The sequence below is a fragment of the Mus caroli genome, unplaced genomic scaffold (assembly GCF_978045245.1).
Source record: "Mus caroli unplaced genomic scaffold, Mus_caroli_1 scaffold_3, whole genome shotgun sequence".
Classification (NCBI taxonomy): domain Eukaryota; kingdom Metazoa; phylum Chordata; class Mammalia; order Rodentia; family Muridae; genus Mus; species Mus caroli.
In genome coordinates, this window is record NW_028227258.1 from 41,291,213 (window position 1) to 41,317,017 (window position 25,805).

At 36.4% G+C, this 25,805-nt stretch overlaps 1 protein-coding gene across 2 annotated transcripts in view; it reads right to left on the reverse strand.

Annotated features, from left to right (window-relative positions):
- The window catches only part of Dpyd (dihydropyrimidine dehydrogenase), an 899,256-nt gene that overhangs the window by 549,695 nt on the left and 323,756 nt on the right, over positions 1 to 25,805 (reverse strand). For both annotated transcript variants that reach the window (XM_021158977.3, XM_085835556.1), the window contains exons 9-10: positions 4,238 to 4,345; positions 2,032 to 2,201 (exon numbers count right to left, since the gene is read on the reverse strand). In XM_021158977.3, the coding sequence (XP_021014636.1) occupies positions 2,032 to 2,201; positions 4,238 to 4,345 (278 nt within the window). The remainder of the gene's footprint in view (positions 1 to 2,031; positions 2,202 to 4,237; positions 4,346 to 25,805) is intronic.

A 25,805-nucleotide genomic window follows, 5' to 3' on the forward strand; every position in this document is an offset into this window, starting at 1 on the left:
TTTTTTTTCTTTTAAATGCCAATTCATGAGATTAACTTCTATGTCCAACCCTCAAGAGTCAACTTTTGGTCATGAAACATTTTAAATCATAGGAATAGATGAACAGAATTTAAGATATTTAGTCTAAAGAGTGTTTCATTAATTTGTTACATTTCCCAAGTCCAATAATATGCAAAGCAATGAAAATTAAGTAAAATCAGTTACTGTTTCTCTTTTAATTTTGGCTACTTAAATTTGTAGGACGAGGTAAGTGAAGTGAACTCATTAATGCCTAAAAGTGTAATCCAGAAGCAATTCTTAGGATTCTAGGAACACCTCAGAAAATACATCTTAAAAGTGCAGATGGAGTAAAACCCACTGAGGATGGCTGATGCTTGCAGTCCAGCTATGAAGGAGGGGTGATGGACCATTTACTAAGGTCAATTTGTCTTGCGGTTAATCCACATCTGCCAATTACCCACCAACTGCAGTTATAATTCCTGCTGGATCGAGAGCGTCCAAACATGTGTGGGCATTCCCAAGTAAATCATATTCAAAATGCAGATTTGAATAAAATAGGTAATTTATCTTTTCATACATATGCTCAGTCTAAGGCCTGGCAACTAATATACCTTTTATAAAATATCATCTTTTTTCTGAGACCATTCCAGTTGGAGAGATCATGGTGTAGACAACCAGCTGATGTTTTCATAGAAGACCAGTCAGATGAAATGATGTTAAATCTGTCATCTTTAGTAAGTTCACTAAATACTGAATCTGAGCAGTGTTTATATGGAAGTTCTTTTAAAGTGCTCTGCTGAAATTTCATTCAATTGTCCTATTTTTTTAAATATTTTTATTAGGTATTTTCCTCATTTACATTTCCAATGCTATCCCAAAAGTCCCCCATACCCTCCCCACCACTCCCACTTTTTGGCCCTGGCGTTCCCCTGTACTGGGGCATATAAAGTTTGCAAGTCCCATGGGCCTCTCTTTCCAGTAATGGCCGACTAGGCCATCTTTCGATACATATGCAGCTAGAGACAAGAGCTCCGGGGTACTGGTTAGTTCATAATGTTGTTCCACCTATAGGGTTGCAGATCCCTTTAGCTCCTTGGGTACTTTCTCTAGCTCCTCCATTGGGGGCTCTGTGGTCCATCCAATAGCTGACTGTGAGCATCCACTTCTGTGTTTGCTAGGCCCTGGCATAGTCTCACAAGAGACAGCTATATCTGGGTCCTTTCAGCAAAATCTTGCTAGTGTACGCAATGGTGTCAGAGTTTGGAAACTGATTATGGGATGGATCCCCGGATATGGCAGTCTCTAGACGGTCCATCCTTTCGTCACAGCTCCAAACTTTGTCTCTGTAACTCCTTCCATGGGTGTTTTGTTCCCTAGCAGAAACAGTTGAGTCTAAATGTGAACAGAGTATGCATTAAAACATTTTATATATGTGTGTGTGTGTGTGTATATGTGTATGATAATATATGTATTACATATATATATTATAGGTACTACATATGCATAGTATATACATGTATATATGTGCAATGCATGTATTATATATTCATATATAGTACATCTGTACATGTATTATATACATGTGTGTATATATATGTATATATGTGTGTGTGTATATATATGTATATTCTAGTATAGTTGGACTTCAAGGATCTTAAATGTTTCCAATTATAACATTCATTTAGCATCCACACATTTTATGAAAATTTCAGATTGTTAAGGTTATAGATTTAGCACATTTGACAGATACTAATTAGAATATACTTCAAAGATATTAAAACACTGATAAAAAGATAGACCAGTGATTTTGACCCAAATACATGTATCATTTTACCCAAATTAATATTTAAAGTTCCTTTTAAGTGGACTGTCAGAATAAAAATAATTACATATACCCTAGAGTTCAATTATTTTTTCCTCTGTCCATTTTAAGGACAATCTAATTATTTAAATTAGGACTGCATATCAACAGTGTCATTGCCTAAAATCTGCAGGATTCCACCCCTAGTTCCTCCAGTGCTTGTACTTCACCTCCTCTGGAACAGCTCGAATATTAACAAAGCCCTTTCTGAAAACGATGAACACGCGACGGGCTCCACAGCGCAGAGCGGATGTTGCACAGTCAAACGCAGTATCTCCAGCTCCGAGTACAATCACGGCTCCCCTTATGGATGGCAATGGAGAGTGACAGGCGCACATTCCTGAACGATGAAAGGAAAACCCCATTTTCAAGTAGAGAAACCATTTCTGCATGACAGCTCAAAAGATACTTGTACTCAAAGCACTGTAAAATTGCATCTTGCAGTTTTCCAGGGTGGAGTGTCACTATCAAATTATTCTGCTTCGTTGAAAGACAGTTTTATTCCCATTTTAAAAATATGCTCATATATGTAATTTTATACTCAGTACCCTTAGCTTCCTTCCCCCCCCCTTCAATAAGGACTGGTGTAACACTTTTAAAAAAAATATAGTCATGATAAACAGTAGAAATCAACTAAACACCTCTCAGTCATGATATGTATTTTATATGTACATAATTAAATTTCTATATGCCAGTGAAACAAAGCAATCTTTATAATCTCAGCCAATAGTTTAGAGAATTTTGTTAAGCTACTTGACATAATTTCTAACATAACTCTACTATATATTTTATATTTAGTAAAATTTTAAAATTGAGATGTTGAGTAAGCATCATATTTGTAACTCTACAGTTTCTGGACATAATGACTACAGTATAGCTTTCTCTATTAATTGGGTTTCTCTAGTTCATTTTGTGAAACTAATATATATATATACATATATATATATGCATGTGTATATGTATATATACGTATATATGTGTGTATATTACATATATATGTATTACACACATATATACATACATATATATACACATACATGCATATACACACAAATATATATATATATAAAACATATATATGTGTATATATTTATTGTCTATTCATTTATTAATCTAAATAATGTCATGCTTGTGTATGTGCAGGCATTACATGTCACAGTGTACAAGGTGTGGACAAAGAACATCTTTCAGGTGACGGCCCTCTCCAGCCCTATAGTGGGATCCAAGGATGCAACTACTGAGTCAGGCCTACATTCAAGTGCTTTTTCCTACTGAGCCATCCCACCAGCCAAGGAAATATGACTTCGTAAGCAGGTATTTCTCAGACTATGTATAAGAAGATCTGGTATCCTTAGGCAGATCCTTGGAGAAACAGAAATTCAGACTGTGTTCTGTGTTAGGCAGTACTCTATTATCAGTAGTGTATTATAAACTGCTGATAAGATGAATTACTATAATTTTTGAAATGCCACCCTAGATGATGTCTAGACCTATAATTTCAATAAATACAATCATTTTGTTTAGATGATCGTCTCTTGGGGATTAGACAACTGACATTCTGTGATTCTCAAATGCAAGCTTGGTGCACCATGATCTTCCTGTGGAAAAACCCACAAGCTTCCAGGATCTAGGGGTTGAGACAGGTAGGGAAGATATCCTTCACTGCCATTACCTTTCAAGTAATCTAATACTTGTTTGTTTCAATTTTTCAAGGAAATGGAAACATACATTTTTGATAATTAGATGTAGGAACAGATATGCCTCAGTATCCTTTAAAAATAAATGTTTGAAGCTTTAGACCATCTAGTTAAAAAAAATACTACAGCTTCTTTATCAGGAAGACAAGGGCACTAATGGAGCCAAAACTTGGCATCGTCTTCCCTTCAGGTTGTTCATCTTGGGGTACATGAAATAATAGGGTGTCTATCAAAGTGTCTTACTTTAACTGCTTAAAATTACTGCTCTAGAAGAGTCCTTGATCTTCCTGCCTCTGCAGACACACATCATTTCAGACATGCGAAGACTCATTCTGCTTTAAAATAGCTCCCAAACTAGAAAGCTTTCCTTATTGCTAGGATCTCTTCCAGTGTTAGCTGCAGTCTTTTTATTTTGAATTAGTTTTTCACGGTGCACTTTAGACTTACATGGAACACACACACATACACAAATTCCTTTCATGATGCATTCTTGGAATAATAGGAAATTCTATAATTTCTGCACAATAGTTGTATAAGTTTTTAATGTTTTTACCTTAGTGCTGTTTACTCAAGGATCAGGATAAGATATGAATAATGTCTTACTGAGTTTGAATTTAATATAAATTTATAATGCCTCAGGCAGCACAGACGACATTTAGCAGAAGACAATAGGTTTTACCTGTTTTACTGCTTTTGGCGACAAGTGGCAGAAAGTCTTTAGATGTGTAAAATCCCTGGACTTGTGTCAAGCCTTGGAAAATATGGTCCTTTTTGGGTTCTGGCAAGCCTATTTAATAAAGTATAAAAAATATCAATAGCAATCTATTTACTAAATGGTTATTAAAATTAGGAAAATAGTGACAATCTTCAAAGTACTGTGATTCTTAACAGAAACAAATTCTATAAACACACCAAAAAGAGAAATGTAGATAACACAATTGTACTGACTGATTTTATGTCAGCTTGACACAAGAAACAGCTATCGCTTAGGAGTCTCAATGTAGATAATGCTTCCACAGATTCAGGCTGTGGACAAGCTTGGAAGGCAATTTATTAATTAGTGATTGATGGAGGAGTCCAAGTTTATTATGAGTATTATCATCCTGGGCGGGTGGACCTGTGTTATATTATAAACGATGTTGAGCAAACCATAAAGAGCAAACCAGTAAGTAGCACCCCACCATGACCTCTGCATCAGCTTTTGTCCTGCTGTTTGCTATCCTGCTTGAGCTCCTGTCCTGACTTCCTTCGGTGATAGACTACTATATGGAAGTGTGAACGACACAAACCCTTTCCTCCCCAACTTGCTTTTGATCATAGTGTTTCATCACTGCAAATATACCCTTAGCTCTGAACAATCTAACAGATCTCATATTCCTTTAGTATGAAATTACACATATATAACAAACTTCACTATATATATACATATATATACACACACATATATATGCATATACAGAGAGAAATATATTGTACAACAATACACAAATTATAATACACACTGACACAGTATTAACAGGGAAATTTATACTCTCCCTTATGATTTAAGTAAAAATGTTTAAGAGGATATAGAGTGCTGAGTGTTAAAAACCCAAGGAAACTAAAAGCAAAGAAAAAAAAAAAACCCATGGTCACATATTTAATTAATGGATAAAAAATATTATTCTAGGAAAAATAGACATTAACATATCCCAAGGAATAAATGCACTTTACATTAAAAGTTCAGCTTCTCATAAATGACAAATTCTAAGTGTATTACAGGATTAATGATGAAAGTTGATGAAATGACTCAGCACGTAAAGGTACCTTTTGTTCAAACCTCCACACGTAAGGTTTGAACCTATGTAAAGAAGAAAGAGACAATAGATGTTACAAAGTTGTCTTCTGATCTCCAGATGCTTGGCACGCATATGCACATGTACATTCACACACACTCACAACAGAGGCATAGTGATATAAATAATAAAAGACGAGTGGTTAAACAGAAAACCTGTAAGAAAGTTATGGTTTGTCTATGCTCAGCTCAGGGCATGGCAATATTAGACGGTGTGGCCCTGTTGGAGTGGGTGTGTCACTGTAGGTTGTGGGTTTTAAGACCCTCATCCTAGCTGCCTGGAAGCCAGTATTATGCTAGCAGCCTTCAGATGAAGATGTAGACCTTTAAGTTCCTCATACACCATGCCTGCCTGGATGCTGCCATGTTCCTACCTTGATGATAATGGACTGAACTTCTGAACCTGTTAGTCAGCTCCAGCTAAATGTTGTTTTTATAAAAGTTGCCTTGGTCATAGTGTGTATTCATAGTATGCCTGGCTAATATATATATATGATTCTTAATATGTATTATACTTAAATATTAATAAACATATTAAGACAACCTGCTAAATCTATTAAAAGCTACTTGTATGTGTAGGATTTCAGGACTGACCAGTTGGAATTGGATGCAATAATATTTTTTATTCATTCATTCATTCATCATTGTTCACTTGGATCAAGACATGGGCAAAGGCAATTGGGTTTCTTATTCTTTCATTTAAATCTACATTTGGCACTATGATGGATTTATAATTTACTGGGTCAGAGTTTTACTATAAATGTTTCAAAGGGAATTGGCAAGATGTTCTGAGTTATGAATGTTGGCTTAAGAAAATGAAAAATGAGCCAGTAACCAGACAGACTCGTTATGATTAAATTATCCCTGCACCCTACATAGCTCAGGTCACATACTGAGTCTCATGAGTCACAACGACCTTGTCTCCAGTTCAGGTAACTTATGTCTCAATGTGGTAACTTTAACCTTCTGGTCATGGCACTATGGAAGATCAGTGCCTAAAATGCTATGGCGTGACCAAGAGCAGGTCTTGGTCACCAGACAGATTTTGGAGCAAGTCTCTCTTCACCCACTTCACAGCTCTGAGATTTTGTGCAGTATCATTTGCTTTATGTGTCAACTTGACTGAGCTACAGAGTCTGCTATTTACTAAAATAGTAACCTATGTGTAAATGTGGGTGCCTTTTTTAAAATGCTGTTTAGAACTATAATTGTATAACTTGAATTAAAGACCACCTTATTAGTGTGGGCTGGCCTTATTCTATCAGTGAAAGGCCTTAAGAAGAAAACACACTTTCCCTATGAAAGAAAATTGTGTTTCTATACTGAACATCAGGGCTCCAGCTCAGTTAGAATAGGGCATCTGTGCCATGCAAAAAGCCTTGGTCTCCAATTCAGGACTCTACAAACATGGTGTGGTAGAGTACGCCTGTAATCCCAACCATGGGGAAGAGGAGACAGGAGCTCAAGCTCAGTTTATGGCTTATATTGTGAGTTCAGTGCCAGTCTGGACTGCATGCTAGTTCCAAGTCCATAGCCAGTTTAGCCTACGTGACCCTTTTTCTTACTCTGCCCCCATCCCCTTAGCCTTTCTCTCTCTTCCCCTCCCTCCCTCCTGCCCCCAGTGTGTATGTGTGTGTGTGTGTGTGTGTGTGTGTGTGTGTGTGTGTGTGTATTTCAATACCATCTTTTACCTGAGATTCCCTTTTGGCTTATTACAGATTTCTGAGTTTTATTCTTCCAAAGTTACAATGACTGCTGTCAGTAGTCTCTCCCCAATCTGTGCACACGCGTGCACACGCGTGCACACACACACACACACACACACACACACACACACACACACACACCTACGGGCTCTGTTTTCCCAGAGATCTCTGACTTCAAGCCCCTCTCTCTTTCTCTCATAATCACCATTTCTATTAAGCAGGTAAAAATGCCACTATCCTCAATGAATGAGAGACTTAGAGATCAGCAACGCTGGTGTGTGCTCATATGTCATCGAGACCTGGTACATAATGAAGATTCAAGGAGCCTTTGCTGTAAGATTGGCTTATTTATCCTATAGTTTATAAATTCTTCCAAGCTTCACATATTCTAGTAAGGAAAGAATAAAGTTTAAATCACAGTAAAGTATTAAATCTTAGAGAATTTAAGTAAAGTTCTACGAGGGAAGAAAAATGAGGCAACCTTAAGTGAAATATGAAAGTTGCAAATCCCCATCTATCAAAAGAAGAGTTCCCTGAGAGTCGATGGCATATTAATAAATAAGGTTTGTGTCTACAAGAGGATGATTCCAAAAGGACACAGAAATGACTTCTTAATTCAACTGTCAGTAGGAAGATGAGAGTTTATGAATAAAAAGGAATGGGCAATGTTCGACAAACAAAACCATCCCAAGCTGCTCAACAATGGGCATGGCTTGCAAAGTCTCCAGGGAAAATTGATGCTCTTTAGGGAAGTTGCTGTTGTAGTGCACAATCCAACATCTCTCTAAGAAGTATAGGAAACCAGTAATTCTCAGCTGCTCTCAGTAAGAAAGTAAATTCTGCTTATACAGAAAAATTTATTCAACATTTATTGATTACTCACATTGCAATAATTGCCTGGCAGGTAGGGTATGTGCATAATTAATTCATTTAAAATATCTAAATAACTCTATGGTACACACGATGGTATTTCTATCCACATTTTAGATATGGGGACATTGCACCACATATGAACGTAATAGCTATGTTGAAAGTTACAGTAAGTTTCTGTCTGTATCTCTGTGTCTGTCTATCTGTCTGTCTGTCTGACTGGGTATCTGGATGTCTGGGTGCCTGTGTATACATGTGTACAGGTGTTCATGTATGGTAAGGCCAGGGGTTGCTGTCAGATGTCATCCTCTAGTTCTTTCCACCTAAGTAAGTTTAAGTTTTTGAGACAATGTCTGTGAGTTATCCTAGATGTTATCAACTTGTGTAGACTGGTCAACAGACCCTAGCAATGATCTTTCCTGTGCTTCCCACTTGCTGGTATTTAACATTGCACAGCTCATGGCCCTGGGTCTTTAGGAGGGTGTTAGACTTGGTGGATGTTCTCACTTGCCCAGCAAGCACTAACTTGACCATGCCATCTCCCAAGCCTTTGTAAGGGCTGTCTTTTCCATGTTTAAAGTTATAATTGGATCTAGATATATTTGATGCAGATTAATCAGTAGTATTCTAGGGGAGCATTAGAAATGCATATATTCACTTTCCCTGTCCAACTATGGTATGTGCAAGCTGCATGCTACACAGAATAGATCTGTGACCAGTTCCCATTCTCCTGATTGAGAAAGTGCTGTCTGGTTCTCTGGACTGCCTTTGTATTTTGTGATTATTTTCTCTAGCAAACTTCTTTTCTGAAGTATTTCCCTTTTTAAGTGTTTCTCTTGGGCATCTGCTGGTTATTTTTCAATATTTGATATTCTTTGAAAAAACATGTATCCTTGCTTTGTTTCCAAATCACCTCCCTCTGGAACAACTGCAGAATAAATAACAGCAGCTCACATAGGAACCGAGCTCCTCAAGTTCATAGCACGTTTTGAATTTCCATTAACCTGAAAAAGATACTAAATATTCTGTAATGTATTATCATCCAATAAGTAATAAAGGAAAAATCAGTTATGTGCCTTGATCTAGTTGTAGTGGGCTGTGCTTGAGAATCATGAGATAGTCAATGACATTTTCTTGAGTGACTCATTGGGTCACTTCTTTGTGTTAATATAATTGAACAAGAATTTTGTGAGATATGTTAACTTCAAGGTGGGGTGAGAGTTGAGCATGGTGAGAAATATAACCACCAGATAAATGTGATTTGTAGAATGGATCACAGTCCTCAAGCTAAAGAGACTATAGCAGTGAAGATGAGAACTGGTCCCCAGTACAAGCCTGCAGTTTACATAGATGCTCTAGGTATTGGTGTTCTCAACAGGTACATAGGATGTTGTTATGTCACACATCTTCAGAAACCAGACTTTAGTAAACAAAACACTACAGATTTGTTATCATCCTCAGGTTGACAAGATATAGTTGATGGCAGATGTCATAAGTTAACCTGTTAATAGGTTAGGTGTGACCTACCATGTGGGTACTGGAAACCACATCTAGATGTCCTCTACAGAGAATCTGGTGCTCTGAACCACTAAGGCTTCTCTCCAGCTCATGGAATTGTTTTTGAAAAGTGTGTGTGTGTGTGTGTGTGTGTGTGTGTGTGTGTGTGTATTCTATTATAACTTGATGCATATAGTTAACAATCAAATATATGTAAAAAGACAATTCCAATCCAAATTCATTTGTAAAACTTGAGACCATTTAAATCATTTGTTTTATTTGTTTGAAAGGGAAACCAGAATATTTTAGGTCCTGGGGGTTCTACTGTGCTAAATAAGGTTAAGCCTATTTTTTTTCCTCAACTTTGCCACTACAGGTTATTGTCTTGTGGTTTCTTTTGAGATCACACTTTCTTCTCAGAGAATATAATATGGGTGTTGTGCATGCTGGTGTGTGAATGGGTGTGTGTGTGTGTATACATTTCAGTTACAGATCATGTGACTCACATGCATTAGGCCCTGTGAATAAGGGTCATGAAGGAGGAAGAGTGAGTTTCATTATCCTAGTCCTAAGCTAAGGGAAGGTGCTGGATTAAGAAGGAGATTAAAATATCCAGAAAGATTAAGCACAAATTAATTAGACAAAGTGTCTAAAAGAGACCTAGCTAAAATTCACCAATAATTTTGTGAAACAATTGATTTTCTTTAGTTTTGTTTTTTTTCCAAATTCTTACTGTAAACTGAGATACTTCCATAATCATTTGTAGAACTAGAAATAGTATATTGGGTAAAACTTTTGAATTCAGATTTTGCTATCATTTTCTTAGTAGGGATCATTGTTTAATTCAATGAAACAACACTTTGAGTGTACATGAATTAAATGCCTACCTAGCCCATCATTTACACAATATCATTATACATTAAAGTGTCATTGTTGAATGGATTGATATTTTAGTCTAGAAAATGGAATCTTAGTATAGATTCAAAAATGATGGGAACAAAGTTATTCTGCTATCCTCTGCAGATTACAAGGTACTCGAGTCATGTGTGCTCAAAACCAAGAAAGTAGAGAATTAGAGTGAGAGTACTGACTATGATTTTCAGTTCAGAGCATGAAGAATTAGTGGTATTAAGTCTAGGCTCTTCTCCACAATTATCTGGCAACAGCCTGGTATGCCTGACTCATTATAAAAAGGGCTGCTTGCCTCCTCCTCACTCTCTTGCACTTCTTGCTCTTCTACCCTTAGTCCCTTACCCTCTTTCCCCCTCCATTCTTCTCCCTCCCTCTGTCCATGTGCTCATGGATAGCCTCCACCCCCCTTTCTCTCTCCCTTTCTCTTAACTTCCCTCCCTATACCCTGAATAAACACTATACCATCTTGTGTGGCTGATCCTTCAGAGAGAAGGGATGCCTCAGCATGCACCCCTCAGAGGTACCCTCTTCCCCCATACCTGACTGCACATCCACCAAATATATCTCGGCTCTCTTTCTTCTTATATAACACAAGAATAGCATTAGAATCTCAAACAGCCATAGCCATTTTCTAGACAAATTTCTGTAAGTTGCCTAATACAGTGGTTCTTGAATTCTTTCATTTTAAATTAAGTATAGTCTGACATATTACAGAGTCATCTTTAAACATCTATTCTGTTTTTTTTTTTCATGTGTGTAAGTGTTTTACTTGCATGTATGTATGTGAATTCTGAAAACAATGTCCATTGAAGACAAAAGAGGAAAAGGAATCCTCTGGGGCTGGAGTTAACAGGTAGGTATGACCTACCATGAGTGTGCTGGAAACCACACCCAGGTGCTCTGCAAGAGAATCTAGTGCTCTAAGCATAACAGAGACCTCTCTCCAGCTACTGGAACTGTTTTAAAAATTAAATAGAAATGTACATGAGTGCTTTCTGGTTAATCTAGGAAAACATTCAAATCCGAGTCCTTTTTTGTCATCCTATGTAAAATATGAAACCATACAAATTGAAGACTTCAATGGTAATGAAAATCTTGGGAAATGTTTCCAAAGACAATCTATTAGTCAAGTATTTATATCTCTGTGTAAAAATATGCAAACAAAAATCATAAAATCATGAAAAAAATGTGTGTATATGTACTATAATAAAGCAACAACAACAATAAAACATTTCCTATATGGAGTCCCAGCTGTTGAGATTATAACATGAAAATCAAACAATCCTTTTAAGTCCCAATGTATTCTGCAATGCAATGAACAATGACAACGTTTTTCATCTGTCACTTAAAGATCCCTTTTATGAGTCAAAGGACTTATATCTTGCTTCCAAGGGACAATAGTGCCATATGGGTTATCATTCTGGGATCCATATATTGATTAGAAAGAGAACAGATCAATGAGACCCTATTGTGATTCTTTTCTCAATAAAAGCCCCTTTCCCTGACAGCCCACTGTAAATATGGTTAGTTCTGAGTGTTCAGACTGAATCCAGAAAGAATGGAGCAATTCAATATAACACCTATGAAATTAGATCACCATGGATCACAATAATATTCATTTCATTGATTTTTCAAATCCCCATTAAACATCTGCTTCCTGGAAGTGCCTTCTGGGCTCTTTCAATACAAACACACACATTACTTGTGTGTGTCATGCTACTAGTTATAGTGTAACAGGATAAGACTCCTAAAAATGGTATAGATGGAACTAGTCCTTCAAACAATAATTTCCCACAATACACTGGTATCTCTGTACAAAATCATAAATAAGCTAGAGCCATGTTGAACTGAGCTTTTCCTATTCTCAAAAATTTGAAGATAATAAAATAAGGTCATGAACTCAATTGATAAAACAAAAATACTTTTTTTAGTATTGGATAAGAGTATGCATAACCAAAGCTGACTACATGAAGTGAAACTATGTTTTGATAAGTCTTTGTACCATATGTAGAACATATGAATAAATTCTCTCATACCACTGTGTTCAGAATAGATACATTTTTTATGTCCAGAACAAAATAAAACCACACAAACATAATAACAAAACAGTATATTCATAAATATGAATATATAAGATAAAAATGGGATATGAGTAACCTTACTGACAAATAACTTTATTTATTCAGATTTCATCTGACTTTTGTTTTATCTGTAAGACAGGATACCACAAAATCCCTGAAAAAGACATCAAGGATTTTTATTTTTTCTTCATACTTTTGTAGTGCTTTAATTTTCTGAAAATTAGCTGTTATTTTAATAATTAAAATTTAATTTTAACATAGTACAAGGCCTAATTAAAATTCCTTTTCTAAAATACATGCATGAATGTAACATATTTCTATCACAAGTCTATATTTTCTCCCCTGACTTTTGGTATTTTGTATTAAGTATGTCTGTCTCTGGGGCTCCTTCTCTCCTCTTCTTACTTCCATCATTTCTCTTCCTGGTTTTGTTTTTTCCTTTAGCATTTGTTATAAACAATCTCCTAAAGTTTAATCTTCACATTGTCAACTAAGGAAGGGTAAGGGAAACTCAAGCAATATGCCTCAGGCAGTTTTTTCCCCCTTAATGATGGGAGTTCATAGATGGTTTTAGGAAATTACTATTTAGGGTTGTGTAAGTAGACTATATTCCAAAGTAAAGAAATCATTAATAATAAAATACTAAAAAGGAACAGTTATATTACAAAATAAATCTACCAGCCTTACAAAGAAAACAAATTTGCAATCGCCACCTGCTGTGGAGATGAGGCAGTAATCTTAGCAATAGGAAATAAAAGGGAAGAGCAGAGAAAAATACAAAAGCCCAGACATTAAAAAAGTAATTAAAACACTTATCTCCATCGACATACATAACAAAATAACCCTCAGCCAGCCACCTAAAAACATACTCTATTGAACTGCACAGCAGGCAACAACATTAAAGCTGTCTCCATAAACATGCATTCTGCAGAGGAAGAGGACCCTTTAAAAAAATGTAATTTCAGACGCGTCACTAATGTGTTAATCACCAGTAAATGTACCACACATCCATTGTATTGTATTAGTTACTTTCTCAAAGGTATTTTTTTTTAATTATTCTTTCTGGTTTTATTCAAATAAATTATTTAATACAGGCTCTAATAACACCTTTATTTGTAACCATTCTAGTGTGTTCTGTGATCATATTGTGAGAATTAAGCTATGTGGAAATGAGAATTTCTCTATGTGGAAAAACTTCATGCCTTAATCCTTAGAGGAATATGAATTTAGTTAAAGCATTTAAGTGCTTTCCTCTAAAACCAAAAGTATCTGTATTCTAGTACTATGATAAATTGAGGTGAGGCGCCCTACAGTAATCTAGGCCATGGTTATAAGAGTCAATTGTTTGCTTGTTTCGGTGCTTTTATTTCACATGTCTTAAGTGTGTCATTCCAGAGTTCACAATATAGGTAAAGACAGGTGTTCCTCTCATCCTTACCTTCTTGGAGCTTGATTACAGATATGCACTACTAGGTTCTGATACAGAAAACATTCTTAACGGATGTATTTGATCAGCAATCCTAGAAACACATGACTGACCATCTCAAACATGTTTCCATCTGTATAACCGTTAGATTGTATAGACATGTGTTAATGTTGGCTGGGTTTTCATAGAATGTGATTGTTTGCAGTGTGTGTGTGTGTGTGTGTGTGTGTGTGTGTGTGTGTGTGTAAGAGAGAGAGAGAGAGAGAGACAGAGACAGAGACAGAGACAGAGACAGAGACAGAGACAGAGGGATAGAGGTATGGAGGGAGAGCTAGTGTGTCTCACTGCATTCCATAGAGAGTCTCTAGCTCAAATATGGTAGACATGTCATACTTCTCAGCTCCAAGCTTGCATTTGTTCTAATCTTTCTTCCAAATCCAGTCCAAGGTTACAGAAGTGGCCTTGAACATCAAATGTGATGGCATTACCCACATCTGATAATCACAGTGCACCACCAGTGAACACCACTTTCTGAAAGAACTTGTGAATCAGGTCTGGGAAACAGGAAACAGTGGTTTTGAGGATCAGACATAACTGTATTCATAACACTACTTCAGCAAATACTAGCTGTATCACCCTACATAATCACAGCTATTTAAATTTTAAGTCTCAGTTTTCTTCTCTCTAAATCCTGCTTTGCAAGGAGATTAATTGATATAGTGTATCTCAATATTGCAGAAGTACAGTGACTTACATAGAGAAATGTTAATACGTGAGCTGACTTTCATACATTTTAACTTTAAAAAGCTCTTATAGTTTTCATACTTATATTCTTGGTATTTTCTCTGAAATGCAGTAAAAATTTTCATATAAAGCACCAAAACAAGAACCACTACAGACACTGACCAAGGTGAAATTTCCACAAATAGTGGCATTTAACATTACAAAATTATTGGACTACATACCTGGGACATATTTATGTTACATTAAAGAGCATAAAATTGGCTTCACAAGAAGGCGGAGGACAGTGATCCCAAGTCTGAAGTGTTTGAGATCACAGGCTTCACCACAGCCTTGGAATGGAAAAGGTTTATTTCAAAAGTTGGAGAAATCTTGAATGACTTGAAACTGATTGCACACTCTTGGGAAAACCACTGGAAAAGGTTTCCAGTTCCCATCTGTACCTGGAGCTGACAGTGCTCCATACCCAAATGCCACCAACAGGAGAGAGCTGGTCTCCTTGAAGTGTGGATGCACCTGTGAGCATAGGTTAGTCCACCACTTCTGCTCAAATTCCTGGCCCAAGAGGGACCCACCTGGAGTCCTCAGGGCACAGGAACTGATGAGCAGCCCAGGACAGAATGCTTCTGGTTACCATCAAAACCCCAGGGCTGACCCTGTGCCACAGCTGTCTATAAACAAGTTACTTCCAGACAGAACTGGTCTCCCAGGAGTTCTGATACACAGGCTTACAGGAGGGACAAGCCAAGGTCAGAGACAGCAAGACCAGGTAACACCAGAGATAACCAGATGGCAAGAGGCAAGGGCAAGAACATAAGCAACAGAAAGCAAGGCTACATGGCATCATCAGAACCCAGTTCTCCCACAATGTGAGCCTTGGTTACCCCAATACACCAGAAAAGCAAGATCCTGATGTAAAATAACATTTCATGATGATGACAGAGGACTTTAAGAAGGACATAAATAACTCCCTTAAAAAATACAGGAGAAGACATGTATACAGCTTGAAGCCCTTTATTAGGAAACACAAAAAAATTACTTAAAGAATTGCAAGAAAAACAACCAAACAGGTCAAGCAATTGAATAAAACCATCCAGGATCTAAAAATGGTAATAGAAACAATAAAGAAATCACAAAGGGAGAGAACCCTGGAGATGGAAAACCTAGGACAGAGATCAGGAGTCATAGATATAAGCATTACCATTAAAATACAAAAGATAGAGAGAATCTCACATGCAGAAGATAGCGTAGAAAACATTGACCCAGAAAAACTCTCAATTACCATAGATGGAGAAAGCAAGATATTCCATGACAAAAACAAATTTACACAATATCTTTCCACAAACCCAGCCTTACAAAGGATAATAGATGGAAAAGGCCAACACAAGGAGGGAAACTGCACCCTAGAAGAAGCAAGAAATTAACCTTCTTTCAACAAACTCAAAAGAAGATTCACAAACATAAAAATAAAATAAGAAATAACAGAAAGCAAAAATCACTAATCCTTAATATCTCTTAACATGAATGGACGCAATTCCCCAATAAAAAGACATAGACTAAAAGACTGGATATGTAAACAGGACCCAACATTTTGCTGCATACAGAAAATGCACCTCAGTGGTAAATAAAAACACTACTTCAGAGTAAAAGGCTGGAAAACAATTTTCCAAGCAAATGGTCCCCAGAAATAAGCTGTAGTAATCATTCTCATATTGAATAAAAGCAACTTAAAACCTAAAGTTATCAAAAAAGATAAGGAAGGACACTTCATACTCATCAAAGAAAAAATCTACCAAGAAGAACTCTCAATTCTGAACATCTATGCTCCAAATGCAAGGGCACCTACAGTCATAAAAGAAACTACTAAAACTCAGAGCACACATTGCACATCACACAATAATAGCGGAAGACTTCAACACCCTACTCTCATCAATGGACAGATAATGGAAACACAAACCCCATGCATCCTATCAGATCACCACGGATTAAGGCTTGTCTTCAATAGCAATGAAAACAACAGAAATCTCACATACACATGAAATCTGAATAATGCCCTATTCAATGATGACTTGGTCAAAGAAGAAATAAAGAAATTAGAATGTTTTAGAATTTAATGAAAATGAAGGCACAACATAACCAAATTTATGGGACACAATGAAAGCAGTGCTAGGAGGAAAACTCAGCTCTGAGTGCCTCCAAAAAGAAATTGGAGAGAGCATACACTACCAGCTTAACAGCACACCTGAAAGTTCTAGAACGGAAAAAGCAAATATAACCAAGAGGAGTAGTGGCATGAAATAATCAAGCTCAGGGCTGAAATCAACCAAGTTTGGGGGGTGGGGGGAGAAGAACTATACAAATGACCAACCAAACCAGGAACTGGTTCTTTGAGAAAATCAACAAGATAGATAAATCCTTAACTAGTCTAACCACAGGGCACAGAGACAGTATCCAAATTAACAAGAATCAGAGAAGGGAGATATAACAACAGAAACTGAGGAAATTCAAACAATCATTTGATCCTACTACAAAAGGCTATACTCAAATACAACTGGAAAATCTGGATGAAATGGATATTTCTAGACAGATACCAAATGCCAAAGTTAAATCTGGATCAGATATACCATCTAAACACTCCCATAACTCGTAAGAAATAGAAACAGTCATTAAAAGTCACACAACAACAACAACACACAAAACAAAACAAAACAAAACAAAACAAAACAAAACAAAACAAAACAAAACAAAACAAAACAACTCAGGACCAGATAGTTTTATTGCAGATTTCTACCTTGCAAAGAAGGCCTAATACCAATACTCTTCAAACTCTCCCACGTAATAGAAACAGAAGGAGCACTACCTAATTCACTCTATGAAGCCACAGTCGGGCTGAGTATTTTCCCTTGGAGATGGTACAGTTTCTGTCTAATCAGGAACTTTTCACAATTCCTTTCATGAAGGACATCAGAAGAGAATTTTTTTCTACTTCTATCATGTTTAATGTTCCAAATTGATTTTAAACACTGGTTGAGTTATATTACTTTTAGCTTTAGAAGATATCATGTGTATTTAAGAGGTATTTCACTATTATAAATTATTTTGATAACTTAAAAAATAAAGAGGATAAAACTGAAAATGACATACTATAGCCATGGTTTTTAATATCAATTGTAATTTTCCTAGTGTTTGATTATAGTATTTCAGAAGAGAAATCTTAGTTGTTTGGTTTATTTAACCACTCACTTATTTCATCCAATTAACATTTATTGAATACCCACTCCATGCTTTAGAACAAATTAAGTGTTGAGAATATACAGATCCACTTAGATATCCTAGTGTACCAAGAAGAAGATATAAAATTAAAACTTTGAATGGGAGCAAGTTACATGATAGGATAGGTAGAGGCACAAAGTGGACAGGAGAGGTTACAAGTATCAGTGCACTAAGACCAAAAGAAATTTACTTCAGCTGAATCCTGAGAGGCCACTAATGATGTTCAGTTGAAGGAGTTGGGGAAAAATACTCACCAGGTTCAATGAAATGAAAGGTTATGAATGTAATCTGTGTGGGGGTATAGAATAGTCAGGAGACCTAAAGGAAAAAGGCTGGGATAGAAAAAAAAAATGAAAGATAAGTAAGAAGTTTAACTGACACCTGATGATTAGGATTTATATCAATGAGATATTTCATCAAACAAGATGATGAGATTTGTCTTGTCACAAGGACAAGTAGTGGCAGTGTGTAGGGCTGCTTTTCAGGGTACAAACAGAGTGAAGCAGAACATGTGAAAACATGTTACAAAAATCCAAATGAAATAATAAAAACATCTCCTATATTCTTCAACATAGACATGGCTTTCAAGGGAGCAAAACCTTAGGAGGAGCATGGCTAACCGGGAGTAAAAATTTTACTCAAAAGAAATTTGGATGAAAAATTTATACAAAGAAGCACATGGAGTTATCAATGTCAAAAATGAATATTTTAATTTAACTTATAGTGTTTCATAACTTCTGTTTATGAGGGGGAGGGATTAACTCAAACTAAAACACAGAAGAATACAAACATATGCTTAGGATAGATTTGGGGCAGATTCATAGGACTTGGTATCTTGTAGCTGTAGGCAGGAGAAAGGGTGGCAATATCAGAGAAGTCTTGACTTTCTGCTTTGGTGTGTCCATTTTCAGGTGACACACCTGCCTATGGCTCACTGAAAGTGGGACAGGAGCATAGATATCTAAGAGATTTGTGCTCCATGTAAATAACTAAGTCAACATACAAATATGAAGCTCACAAGGAAAGTGTAGTCATGATAAATAGGATAAACACAATAAGAGACTATAAACAAATCATGGTCCTAGAAGCAAGAAATGTCAGCTAATTCACCAGGAGGAGTAAAATAAGAAACAAAAATGAAGGGAAAAGTCAGAGCCCAGGAAAGCATCTTCAGCTTTAAGGGTGGTGGTGGTGGAAGCTGAAGAGATAAGATAGATACTCTAAACATTTTAGTAGGCAATGGTACTCTAGGAGCTGAGCAATGGGAGGTGCTAATTCAAACTTTCTTGGCTATAGAACAGAAATAAACATAAGAAGGAAGGATGGTATAGTGGTCAGCAATGAACTCTATAGAGTAGAAAAAGTAGGTGCCTCAAGGAAATACTTTTTAATTATGGCTTATGGAAAACTATCTATCTATCTATCTATCTATCTATCTATCTATCTATCTATCTATCTATCTATTTGGTTTAGTACAAGAAAACTGACTTAATTTTAGTAGTACTATATACAGAGGAGGACTTTTGAGAGCGACTAATAACCAGAGAAAATCAACAAAGCTCAGATCTATAGTCAGCTTAGCTTTCTCTACCAATGGAATGTGTATACAGAGCTTACAGCACCCTGGGGCATAATACATTTTGAAAATTGTATCTATTCTAAGTATACATATATGTCCTGTCCTTCCCTAAACAACACACATTATTAATAATTATGTGAGTTTTAAAATATAAATTATTGATAACTATAATAAAATATCAATCAAATATCACTAGCATTTATATTATATCAGATATGTGTATAATTTATATTAGATGTAGTGTTATGTCAGTTTGAATAACACTTGACTGGAAGCAACTGACAGGGATTCTCTTATACCCATGAGAAGAAGTATCAAAATGACAGTTCTGGCAGAGAGGTTCTTTCACTCTTCAACTGGCCTCAGGATCCTCAGTAAGTCATATTTTCAGGTAGTCTTCTAGCCACTTTCAACTGGGTCTTTGAAAGCAAAGCCAGTAAGGACTCCTGATAGGAGAGACACTGTCAGGATGTCCTCATGGGAGATTGAGGCTGATACTCCATCTGTTAGCCTGTGCCTTATTTACTGTTCTACTGCTGTGAAGACACACCATGACCAAGACAACTCCTATAAAGAAAGCCTTTAATTGGTGGCTTGCTTAAAGTTTTAAAGGATAATACATTATCATTACGGTAGGAAGCATGGTGGCATGCAAGCAAGCAAGCATGGCTCTGAGAGCTCACACCCTGATTCACAGGAAGGCAGGCTGGCAGGCTGGCAGAAAGGAGAGAGAGAGAGAGAGGGAGGGAGGGAGGGAGGAAGAGAGAGAGAGAGAGAGAGAGAGAGAGAGAGAGAGAGAGAGAGAGAGAGAGAGAGAGAGCCTAGGATGGACTTTTGAAACCTCAAAGCCAACCTTGATTGACACACCTTCCCCAACAAGACAGAGTCCCACTCCTTTGAGCCTAAGGGGGCCGTTATTATTCAAACTATCACACTGTGTGATGTGTAGCACATTAGCCTCCTCTGAGTGTTAGTCTCCTCAGCTGTCAAATAACACTCTGAGTGCTCATGCCTAAGCTCCTTGATGGTACTGAATTATAAACATTTAGAAAGACTGGAGAATGTTAACTTCTTTTTCTCCTCCGTTTAGTACAGAAACAACACTTAGAGTGGATGGTGGCTTAAACTAGAGAAACAAAATTATGGCTTCATTTTACTCCTTGGAAATAAGTTATCTTCTTTTGTAAGCTATATAAAACTCACACTTTCACAAATTAAATTAGAGTCAAGGTATCTAAACCACTCTAGACCATAGTATAGCCTACAATTTGACAGTATCAGTAAAATTCTCACATATTTTTAATGCCAGTATAAAGCAACAGTTTATATCCTGGATGCTTTCGGTTTAATAAACTGAGCAATCAATGCTTTGATACATTTTTGGTCAGTCTTTGAAGACATGATTTCTGTTCTGACCTATTATCTGTATCTTCCAGGGCTCAGTGTTGCTATGTTTGAGGATATTTTTTATTGTTGGTTATTTTCTTTTAATTTCTGTGGGAAGAATTGGGATTAAAAAACAGTTCACATAGTAGGATTATTTAAACATTCTTGTGTGGAGTTATTTATATTGTATGATATATATTATTGCATATAATATATGGAAACACACACAAGTATATATATTTAAAGGAAAAAGAATGAAAGAAAATCTAATATGGCTCCTATTTTTCCCAGAAAAGTACCTTATATACATGCCTAACCTAGTACAAACTCAATGGTAATGAATTCTTTAATAACTTATTTAAAAATTCATTGTTACTTTGGATTGTTTTCACAATATTAACCCATGGTACATCAGTTATCTGTGTATCTTCTTGCCCATTTAGAAATGGGAAAGTGAGGCTTAGAGGAGTGAAGTGTGCTTTCAAAGACCAGATTTGAAAAATCAAGTCAAATTCTTCAACATCATGCTTCCCCCACAGTTCCATAAAATGGTGGGGCAGTAGACATTGCTCAGCCGAGTGCTTGCTGCTCTTGCGGAGGATCCAGAACCAACAGACCCTCACAACCACCTGTCACTCCAGTTCCAGGGCAATATATTTGCATGTATGCATGGGTACATACATGCGTGTGTGTGTGTGTCTACATTAATATATTACATATGTTTTATACTTAGGAAGAGAAAAAAAGATATTTAACCTAGCCTAACAATTTGCCATTCAGCAGTTTTATTCACAATAAAGTAAACAGGCAGGAATGGTTTGTGGGTAATTATTCTACAGTCTTCTCTGTTCTGTATTGCCAGTTCATTTTGAGTAAACCATGCTTCCTTGTATTTATAAAGAATGTGCTATGCACTTTGTTTAAAGTGCAGATCTACCATGACAAACCTATCATCAATTCATTTTGAAGAAAGGGTAATAATTAAAGTGTTATTCTCATTCTTCTACTGCAAGTCATTTGACCTGTGTTAAATCAAGTGTCAAATGTTCATTCATTATTTCTACCCGAAGAATTCTGTCAGCTCAAAAATAGTATATATCTTCATTTGTCAAAGTTAAACTATACCTGTCCCAGTTGCTATAAGGATTCATAGCTCTTTATTTCTTAAATGTAGCAAAATATTTTCAAGCCACACAACATCCGTTCTGTCTCAGATGGACCCTGGAATCAATAATATGTGTAACTTGTTAAGGAGAACAGAAGACAATCATGGTCTTGTTAACCACACTGAACAGTGATAGAACTGGAGACTCCCTTGTGTGCCCAGTGATCAATTTTAATCTCCTGGCCAGGAATGAAAGAATGCAGACTACTGATTCTGGATTCATCTTGAAAGGAAGAAAAAAATATATAGATTTGCATATGTACAGTTGAAATAAAAGAATTTATTGAACTGATATTCCAGGAAAGGGCACATCTAAATTATCATTTTACATAATTCCCCGTCCATATTTTCAGGCCCTCTACTGAAAGAACTAACACTGAAAAGGTATACAGAAATATGTCTTTGGATAAATATGATCAACAGACTATAGGAAAGATCCTAGATTTTATGTATTGTTGCTGCATAGTTTCAAGTGAAATCAGGTTTTCTAGCACAATGTCACACAATTTTTATGTTTTTATAGTTGCAAATAAACTAGCAATTTTATACTTAATTTCTTCAGGTGAAATTATTAATGTTTAATTAATGACAAAATGCAATATTTAGTATATTAAGAACACCTGGTTCCAAAGTGCATATGTTCAGGTACACAAGCCTATTTGGAGAATGCAAAGTATGTGCAATGTCAGAAATGGAATATCTCATGATGTGCACACGCTTATGCATATAAACATAGGCATACATGTCTGTATACATTCATGTGTATACATACCATAATTCACCTGCACATGAGTGCACATATGTCCTCATTTTCTATAGCACTAAAAGTAAAATATTTCATTGGATTCAGAAGAGTGAGTATAAGATATCCTTGGATTTAACAAAGACAATCATGGTAGTTACAACTTGTCACTTATAGTGTCAAGTTGTAACATACAGTCGTTCTTAGGTTTTCTCAATTGATCCGCAACATTTTTACTTCCACAAATCACCATCATGGACACTGCAAATTCTGGGCATTCATGTACATTATGAACTGTGGGTACAGAAAATTCATACTCCCATGGTCAGAAGCTCTGTTCTATCTCCAAACCTGCTCCTTACAATGGTGAGATCTTCAGCGATTTCACTGAATATCTTTCGACCACAGGCCCTTCTTCAGTAAGATAATAAAGATCTTGAGAAGCCCTGGGATTACAAGGGATTTGTAACTAAAGGGAAAATGAGGGTAAAGAAGTGCTCACCTGCTCTCACTTGTGAAGTGTAAGCTTCATGACAATATATTCTGACTCACTCATTCACTGCTTCAGAAACACCGGTTAAGTGCTCGGGATGCCACAGGACTGCTTTAGGACATAAAGATGACCTTCTAAATTGTTTAACTTCTTCTGGGAACCAGTCTTTGATTTTGTAATTAGAATACAAATATTTATCTTGGAGAACTGCTATGAGAGGCAGATGTAATTAATTCTGTAAAATTCCCTTCGTAGCCCCAGCTACATAAAAGTAGTCAACACATGTTCACCGAATAAAGGGACAAAAATACTAACAGAATAAGCGGATGCATCGATATATGGAAAGCTGACTCGTGAGAAGGATACATAAGAATCTTTATGACAAAGAGAAAATGAACAAATTGTGTATGTAAGTAACAATGTAGACCTGACACTAACACATAAATGTAAATAGTGAGAGAGCAGGACAACTCAGTAGTATGTGCCACCAAGTCTGAGGGCCAAGGTCAATCTCCAGAGCCTGCATGGTAGAGGGAACCAATTCCTAAAAGTTATCCTGCGATCCTCTGATTTATTTTTTTAACCCTGCCCATTTCATGATTTATTTATTTATTTGTTTGTTTGTTTATTTTTGGATTGGTTTGTTTTGTTTTGTTTTCCCTCTGATCTTTATATTCCTGCAAACAGAGTAAAAACCCCATCCCCACTCCACTTCTCCCCCAACACATTTAACTAAAGAAGTGAAAAAACAAACCAAACAAACAAAAGAATCTCCCTCACACTCCAATACTCAAAGGAATCAGGAAGTTCCTAAAACTGATCATATCTTCTAGGCTCCACTTCCAACACCCAAACATATATTGGCAGGAAGAACTGCTGAGAGACATCTTAGACAAACTGAGATGCTAAGAAAAGGGTCAACTCCAAGCTGCCTAGAAATGCAAAAACAAATTGAGCTACCTTAGAGGACTTCCAGATGAGCAAAACTAACTAGAAGAGACTAGATGCACTCTGTGGAAGCAACAGAGATCAGTCAAACTTCCTGAAAGAGGGTCAGCACCAACTATGCTGCTTCAGAAAAGACTCTGCAATCAGTTAAGCTACCTCAAGGCTGTGTACCGCATTACAGGTTTCCAACTTTGATGTCACCGAAGATGGAATGGACTTTTGTTGATCCAGTAGCCTCGAGTAATACCTGCTTCTTTAAAGAGTCCCCTCAGCCATACATCTGCATGAAACCCCAAATCATTCATTCATTTACCAACTTTGATTTTCATAGTATCCTGCCTTTGGTCTTCCATTGCTTTCTTATCTGGAAGGAGATATTTGATGGTATGTCCCAGGAATAGTGTCACACAACCCCAACTCACAGCTCAAATCTGGCAATAGTAATGAACTAATATTCATAAGCCAATAGAGAAGAACTTATTTATTTTATCACTTGATTTCAAATTGATTGGTGTAAAATTTTCTGAAAAGAAAAAAAGATAAGTTGAGCTCACTTGGAAATTTTTACTTTAAAAACAATGACAGTTTCAGACAAGAGAAATGAATTAGTAATTGAGTCTATGTCTATATGTGAATTTTAGTATTTAAAAATCTTTTGTTTCACAGTGACTGTTAATTAGATAGCTAAACAATATCTAGTCAAAAGTTAGTTTTCTCTGGCCCAGTGTGGCAGCCTAGTCCTATCCAGTTCTACCCACACATAAAACCAATTAGTTTAATGAGCTCTTGTGCCTAGTATAATGATATCAGTGATTCCTCTTTTTTACATAGGCAACTCCACGCTAATTGCTAATTTCAGTGATAAAATGGAAAAGAAACAAAGAAAGTGCCTGCATCTTAAGTGGTAAATTAGGGAACATCAGGCACAACCAAGTGGTTAGTAGGCAGATGAATCTGGCTACAATGTGGTTAAATAGAACAATACAACAAGAAGTAAGCAGAGAAGGTAGGATAAGAATTCATACCCTAGGGCTGTCAAGGCAGGAGAGAGAATGACAGAGAGGAAGACTCAGCAAAACGTGTGGTACAACAGGGAACCTTCATAAAAATACAAAATTTTAGATCTAGATGTTTTAAATATTTTAATATCAGAAGGCTATCTGACAGAACTTTTTGATAATTTTTCTCATTCAGTCTTCAAGTGCATATGACGGTGCCTGATCAAAATCAACTGTTAACTGAGAACAGGCTCTGGATTAGTTTCCACTTCTATTTCTATGTGTTTGCTTTACAAAGATTTATTAGTAATAGAAACAGTGTAATTCTATTACAAAATACACCAACAACTACCTACAATGTTATTAGAGTCCCCAACAACCGTTCAAAACCAACTGCACAGAGGCTCTATGAAGGATATACTCTATACTCTATGAAGGACATACTCTATGCTTCCTACGTTCTTTTCAGAAATGATTTTTAGTTGTCTTTCAAATTAACCATCCCGGTCCAAGAAGGTTTAATAAATGAACTGCAGATAAGCCTTTCAGCACTCCAGCTTATGTTTTAACCAATTAAGTGATTTTCCATCAACTTC